Below are 8,063 nucleotides of genomic sequence, written 5' to 3'. Positions count from 1 at the left end.
GGCTCTGTACTTTGCAGCCTGATAGACTTCTGGGGTTTAGACTCAAGTGTCCTGTTAAGAGAAACATTAAGGGCTTGAGAGATGGCTCAGCGCTTAAGAGCACTGGCTACTCTTCCAGAGGCCCTGAGTTCAATTCCCAGCAACCACATGGTGGCTCTCAACCATCTGTAATGAGCTCTGGTGCCCTCTTTTGTGTCTGAAGACAGCTACAGTGTATTCATATAAATAAAAATTAATAAAAAAATTAAAAAAAAGAAAAACAGCTAAGCTAGAGTGAACTAATCAGACCAACTATGAAATGCTGCAGAACACCAAGGAATGTCCTTCACATCACAAAAAACTTAGTATTTATATGTAACTATTATTTACTATATAATAAATAATCACTAGGATCCCTAGGAAGGATCCACTGTTTGGTTTGCAGTAATGCTGAAGCGAGGTATTGAAAAAAATCTTTTGGGGGCCTTTATGATGAAGTGGAGCATCTGCCATGAGCCACTCGGTAGGCCCACAGCTACAGTCTCCTCAGAACACCCAGCGTTCATTCCCTTTCTACCTAACTACCTCAGGAAACTAGTGCTTTGTTACCGAATATCCACATACACTGTGTGCAGACTGGGGCCCGGGAGTGTAGCTCTGTCCTGCATTCCACTCTGCTGTGGCTTCCTAGCCTGTGGCATTCACTGACTCACATGACGGACACATGAGCACAGACAGACTCGCATGACAGAATGTGCAGCACAGGCAGACGAGTGGGCACTTAAGCAGCTGAGCTCACTGTGTCCCAGCACAATCATTAGAGAAGATGCCCCAAGGCACATTCATCCAAAGGATGAGAGCCCAGAGTAGCCCTGTGTCTAGCATGGGGCCCAGAACCAGGCTCAAAAGGTCCTGACTACTTGGCTATCCCAGACCACATGCAGAGGCAAGAACAGAAACAAAGCAGAGATGCTGGAGCTGCTAAGTTTTCCAGGGAGTTGTTTGTAGCACTGTGGAAAAATAGGGAAAAGATGGCCAACACATCTTTCAAAAGGGAAGAAATGCTAAAAATGTCTGATTACTCAAAAAGCACTCCAAATTTTGGCCTGTGGGGTAGGCTATGGTATTAAGATGAAAGTCATCTCCCCCCCATCATCATTATCATGTAGCAACATCATCATCATCACCACCACCACCATCATCATGACCTAATATTACCATTACCACCACTACCACAACCACCACCAGCATCATGACCATTACCATCATCACCACCACCACTATCACCACCACCACCATCACGATCATTCATTACCATCACCACAATCATCATCATCATCATGACCATTATCATTATCATGACCACCACCATCACCATCACCACCACCACCATCACCACCATTACCATCATGACCACTATATCATCATGACCATTACCATCAACATGGCCACCACCACCATCAGCAGCAGGACCATTAACACTACCACCACCATTATCATCATGACCATCACCACCATTACCACCACCACCATCATGATCATCACCAGCACCACCACCATCATCATGACCATTACCACCACCATCACCACCACCACCATCATCATCATCATGACCACACCATCACTGTTATGATCAGTCACCCTCCTCCTATTTGAAAAGACTTCTTGCTTCCTCATCATCCTACTTAGATAACAGAAGGATAGTGGGTGACTGTGATTATAATGGTGATGGTGTGGTCATGATGATAGTAATGGTCATGATGGTGGTGGTGGTGGTAATGGTGGTTGGGCAGTTATGCTGATGGTAATGGTGATGACAGTGGTGGTGGTGGTAACCATGACTACCATCATCACATCACATTACCATTACTACCAAGACCACCACCAATCATGACCATTTCCATATCATCATTACCACCATTGCCATTATCACATTATCATCCCAGTCACTATTATCATAACCACCACCACCACCACCACCACCACCATCGTCATCATCACTATCATCGTCATTACAGCCACCATCATTAACACTCACCACAATCACCATCACTATTATCAATACCAATATCCTGACTGCCCTCACCATCATCATCAGTTCCCCTGATTTCAGCCTTTATGTGCGTTTTCTGACTTTCTGGAGTAGCTTTGTTGTTTGCACTATTTGGATTTGCACTTGGAAGCTAGGATCACATTAGTCATGTCCACATCAGTTTTAGCAAGAGCTGAGGCATTTCACCTTGATAATGTAAACAGCCCAGGTGTGACATCTGTGCAGATGAGGTATGAGATGCTCAGTGTGCCTCTGAAGGCATCCAAGTAGGATGAGGAGGAAGCAGGAAAGCCTTTTCAAACAGGAGGAGGGTGGCGGGGCATTCTCAGGGAGGCATCCAATCCTAAATGTAGCTCTTGTGGGCAGAGAGGGGAGCCAGCTGCTGGTTTAGATTTTCAGTATTAATGCCCTACAATCAGAACCATGTGTAGCTCCTGCCTCACCCATGATCTGTCAGCCTCCCGAACATTCTGTCCTCTCTCGTGCCTTTTTCAGAACCTGGCCTAAACCCTTTCTCCTCTCTGTGCCCTTCCAGCCTTTCCATTCCTTTCCCCCTATGCACATCATCAATGCTCAGAATGAGGGTCTTTCTGCTCTGAGTTTGGAGGACCCAAGATGAAGTGGAGATACTGGAAGAGGCTGAAGGGGGAAGGGACTTCAAGAATTTTCATGAGATGTTACGGAGCCCATTGGGGTGGTGAGGAGTTCTGGTGGTTGGAATGGGAGAAGGCAAAAGTCACCTTCAGGGTCCTGGTTATTTTGTCTCATGCAACGGCACTAGCTTTAATAACACAAGGCACCATTAACTGCTTCTTTCATGTCCAGAGTGTCTGCAGCAGGAGCGGCATGGGGCAGGTGGCGTTGATCCATCCTGGGGTTCTGTCACAGAGTGAGGGCATAGAACCTTCTAGTGTATCGCATAGGGCAGACTGAGGTATTCACAGCTATTAACTCATACATCCCACCTGTCACAGGGAATGTACCAGCACTCCTGTCCTGGAGGAGAAACTCCAAGGTTCAGAAAAGTTGAAGAACATGTCCCCCACCACACAGCCTCTCTCAACAGGCAAAATCAGACCCCAGTCTGCTGGGCTAGCACCCATGACTTTGGCTTCCACTAGTGGACGCTTTTTACAGTAAGCAATCATGAAGAACCAGAGAGATAACTCAGTGTAGAAGAATTTGTTGTTCTTGCAGAAGAACCGAGCTCAGTCTCAGCACCCATATAGCAGCGCACAACTGTCCATAACTACAACTGCAGGAGGTCTGATGATCTCGTCTGACCTTCATGGGTACCAAGCATGAATGACGTACACAGACATACACACAGGCAAGACTCTCACACATGTAGAATAATCTAAAAAAAAAATACTTTAAAACAGCAATTAATTGTGAAATGCTGAAAAGAAGACTAATACAGTTTAATCGCATATTTTTAATCTAATAAAAATGATTAAATTCAGAGTTCAGCAATATAAAAGATTATCCAAAACAGTTAGGATCATTTTTTTTTTTTTTTTTTTTTTTTGTAGACAGCGTTGATGTGAGCTGGTCACTTCTTGCCTGTACACAGTTCAAACGAGCAAAGGCCTTCCGCAACGTGTGTTCACAATGCAGCCACAGACGTAGACTGAGAGGCTGGGGACCGTGAACAGTTTTCCATTAAACCCCAATCTGAAAGAGTTGCCCCAACTCTGCCCCATCTGCAAGTGTTCCTTGAGAACAGAGAGTACAGATCGACCTAGGTCAGAGAGTGGCAGCCAACCATGCACACAGCCCAGCCCAGTCCCTCACAGTGTGGTCATCCAGTTCCTAACCTTCATCCCATAAGGGCCTTGGATGAATCCCCTCAAACCCCCAGGCTCCCACAGAATGAAAGTGACCTTCTCAGCTGCCCGTTGCTCGGCACTCTTGGAGCGATGCAGTCTAGCTCTGCCTTCCACGGGATGTGGTCCATGATCTCTGCAGAAGGCATTTTTCCTTTCCAATGGTCCCTAGCAGGATGGCCCGGACACTTAGAAGTGAGGCAGGCAGACTGCATCCATTTTGGGCCGATGAGATGGAGCCCGTTGGCCAGAGTTAGATTTGCTGTCCGAAGGAGGACTCTCTGGCTGCTTGCCCACTCAGCTCCCTGGAGATTTAACAGTAGGGTTGACTCGAGCAGAGCTAAAGCTCAAGTGGAAGCTAAAACTGGAGTCCTCTGACAGAGTCTGGCGGCACAGCCTCAAACAGGTGCTACTGGGAGTTAAGGCTATGCCTGAGCTAGTGCCTGAGTGACATCTCTAGAGAGCAAAACCTCATGAAACAGGCGACCACTGAAAACTTCTAAGGACACGTAGGCTCTGGCTTGCATCAAGAGGACCAAGAGCAAGCCAACAGAGACTGCAGGCAGAGGAAAGGGCAAAGGGCTAAGCCGGGCCCTCCACAGAGGGATGAGGAAGTGAAACTGAAATGCATTTAAAAACCCACTCCATCAGCACAGATCTCGAAGGTCAAACAAGGACACATACATTGTATGTGATTAATTTCTCGAAGCCAGCCTTCCATTTTCACAGATCACAACAGTCCGTTTAAATATCTCATTTCTACAAAGTGAATTTACATTTAAAGTACAAAGTGCAAATACTATATGTTTTTCGTTTTTAATTGCTCTTTGGTGAGTGAGATTCCCACATGTCTAGGAACTGTCTTGAGTAGTCAGCCGTTCATCCTTGTTTCCTGGGCTGGAAAAACAAAACGAAGATAATCTTATGAAGACGTCTGGGTCTTCCCTATGCAGACAAAGGCTCGCTCCTGGAGGTAAACCTACTTGTGAGGGAAACAGGACAGGAAAGGACGGGACACCTTACAGTTAGGGATGAGTGGGCCCGTAGTTTAGGAAGCCTTTTCTTCCCTTGAAACCAGCCGGAAAAATATATCATCTGAGAAAATTTGCATATTCGAATATCTTAAGTGAACTACTACATGGTACAGGGTGGTCCTAAACTTGCGGTCACCAGACTTTAGCTTGGGCATGTGTGCCCCCAGCCTGGATAGTCTTACACTGTTTTAAAAAAATTTCCTTTTGATTCTTCTGTCTTGCTTCTTTTACCTGAGAAGGAATGCAGCTTGCATTCGTGTTTACGGTCCCTTGCTGTCCTTCACTGAATGGACCTTCAAAGAAGATCATTTAGAAAAGAAAAGCAGGGAAAAAGCAGCCATCTTTTTTTTTTTTTTTTTCCGGAGCTGGGGACCGAACCCAGGGCCTTGTGCTTGCTAGGCAAGCGCTCTACCACTGAACTAAATCCCCAACCCCAGCCATCTTTTTTTTAAAATCAAGTGCGGTAATCTGCACGAATCGAGGTTGGTCTTTTTATCTGATACCTAAAATACTAAACTTTGAATCTCAGGCTGTCTTTCCTTCCTTCTGGTAACACCACGAGGCGGTGAATAGCCCTCTATTCTAAGCTGATGAAAGATTTGCTTTAATTCTAAGGTCTTCTGACATATTTCAGTCATTACTGAAGATGACCAGAACTTCTGCGGAAGAGGGTTGTCCTTGGTAGCCATATCCAGACACCCGAGCGCACAGCTCTGATCCTTGCTGAGCAGATATGAGGCTACCTAGAAAGAACTTTCTGATTTCTGGCCCGCTGACATCACCCCACAGCATGCAGTAGGGACTCGCTCTGTGCATTGAGGTACTGTAAGAAAGATGGAGAAACCGCACTGGTCCGCCTTTTTTCTGGAACAGCGCTGAAGTGGAAGGCTTGGTTTGCGGGGAGGTATTTAAGATTGTGTGGCACATGTGTGCCAAAGAGTTGCCATTAGCGAGCGCAAACAGCCCCTGGGAAGCCTTTGGAGGCAGCTGGGTAATTGCTCTCAGACCTGCCCCCTTTGCAAGTGTAAGTGATTTGCAGTGTGACTGGAAAAGTTAAAACCATAAACATTTACCAAACAAAGGAAAATGAATCACATGCCCTTCCTAATGAAATCCCTCCAAGGTGTGTACAGGAGGTCCCTACTTAAAACCCACAACAAACAGGGACCCTCCGCCCGGCATCAAACAGGTGCAGCCAATGTAAACAGATAACATACCAGAGTCATAGAGAGCGCAACATGCCTGGCTTTGGGTAAAGAACCCTGCAAAGTGTCCCCACTTAGACTGCGGTTGGGGACGCAGGGACCACAACTGTGCCCTTTAATTGCATATCTAGAAATGTGGCCTCAGAAACACAAATGTTTGTTAACGCCGTAGGGAACTGAAAAGCTCTTTGTGAAATGAACTCCTGCCTCTTTTGATCTCCAGGTGAGTGGGGGTTATTTGAGGGGCAGAGTGTCTCCTGTCCCAGTCGTCACCTTAATATTTAAGAAACAAACACCAATCACCAGCTTCCCTAACCGTTCCTACCACACAACTTGGAAACCCATTGCTAAATTAACAAATTAATTGGAATTTCAAATAAATTTTTTTTTTTAAAAGGGCAGAATCTTTACATAAAGGACTTAGCTGGTCAGTGATCTCAGGCAGACTTTGGCAAAGAAAGTTTCTTTGCTACAAATGCTGTCATGTGTAGCTGCCTTAACTGAGCTGTCTGGTTTTTCTGAAGGGACGATTGCACCTAATCCTACACGTAGGCCCTGGATTTCTCTTGTAAAGTTGAAGTAGACGGAATATTATAAAGTCTGCAGCACAGACATACTCACCTGTCTATTCGAAGAAGTACTTTCGGCATTTCCTCTGGGGGCTGGAAAGGAAAAGACGTTATTGTTAGTCAAATACTCCTCAATGACAGGCTCAACATCATCAAATGACAATGTATCCATAGAGACCTGAGGCTAGATTTGTTAAGAGTGAGCTTTTTGTAAGTCATCATGGAAACATTGTCTAACAACACAAATGTCCTATTGTAACACTAGGAGAATGCCTTGTTTTATCTCAAATCCTAACCACAAAGAAAAGCACAGAGAGAGCCTGAGCCCCACCCACTCACATTCTGTTCTTTGAAATATTTTGGTTCAGTATTAAAATTAGAAAACATTAGGTTTGGCTCATTTCACTCATACGATGTTTGCTCTTGGCTTGGAGATTAGGGGTCTCCCCTTTCTACTCCCAGTGCAGTACCCACCCGTGTGCTACATGGCCACTCTACTTCAGGTACCCCCTGACTCGCTCGAGTCTCTGCTCAGAGTGCAGCCTCTCTCATCTGGCCAAAGTTCATCCTTGGCCAGAGTCTCGGGGGGGAGGGGATTTCTCCAACCTTCCTTCCTACTTTGCAATGGCCTCCGTGTACCTCCGTGACCTCATTCATTCCCTCCTGGCTATGGACAGTTGCTGCCTGTGCCCAGTGGACTGGTCTCATCTCCCTCCTTTTTCCCTATTCACTGTTGGTTCCATGGTAGTATTAGATACCTGTTTCCTGCTGGTCCACAAGTACACACAGGCCAGTATCCCAGATGCTCCTGTCTCCTAAGCCCAGACTCTACCTCTAACCATAGCGACCGATCAGAATTCTAATAGACTACTTAAAGGCAGCAAGGAAAGCAGGACTCTACTCCCATTAGCTGTAGTCCTGCCTGTTCCTTCCCAGGGCCAGGCAGCCCCATTCCAGAGCTGCTCTGTAGTCTCCTGATGTCCCATCAACACTCCCTCCTTGCAGGCCAACACCTGTAATAGCCCTGCCTCCAAGCCCTGTTCTGAGTTCACGATTCCCAGCAGCCCTCTGTCCTGTGCAGACAGCCACCTCATTCAAAGGAACATGTTGAGCCCAGATCCCCTTTTGAAGCCATCCCAACTGTGATCTATACCATGTGGTTTCCCGGAAGGCAAAACATCTCCCTCCTTGTATCTCTGCCTCTAGTATATGCCATGGTGACCATTCGACATTATATAACTAAATTAGGGTCCAGGCTAGATTTCTGCCTTGAAGAAATGATTCTTGCTAATTTATGGGAAGATGACTTTTTATTTTGAAGATGGCTATCTAAAGTCCCTGCAGCCAATTACTGTAATGCTGCCCTGACCACAACCACACAGCTCCGAGGTACAAAG

The 8,063-nt window shown here is 46.1% G+C and overlaps 1 protein-coding gene across 2 annotated transcripts in view; it reads right to left on the bottom strand.

The window, feature by feature from the left end:
- Positions 1-3,449: 3,449 nt before the first annotated feature.
- Smoc2 (SPARC related modular calcium binding 2) overlaps positions 3,450-8,063 on the bottom strand; it is a 129,083-nt gene continuing 124,469 nt past the window's right edge. For both annotated transcript variants that reach the window (XM_032894654.1, XM_032894655.1), the window contains exons 12-13: positions 6,719-6,759; positions 3,450-4,755 (exon numbers count right to left, since the gene is read on the bottom strand). In XM_032894654.1, coding sequence (XP_032750545.1) covers positions 4,738-4,755; positions 6,719-6,759 — 59 coding nt within the window. In that variant the 3' untranslated portion in view covers positions 3,450-4,737. The remainder of the gene's footprint in view (positions 4,756-6,718; positions 6,760-8,063) is intronic.

This window comes from Rattus rattus, chromosome 2 (assembly GCF_011064425.1).
Source record: "Rattus rattus isolate New Zealand chromosome 2, Rrattus_CSIRO_v1, whole genome shotgun sequence".
Lineage (NCBI taxonomy): Eukaryota > Metazoa > Chordata > Mammalia > Rodentia > Muridae > Rattus > Rattus rattus.
This window is presented reverse-complemented; position numbering and strand designations above follow the sequence as displayed.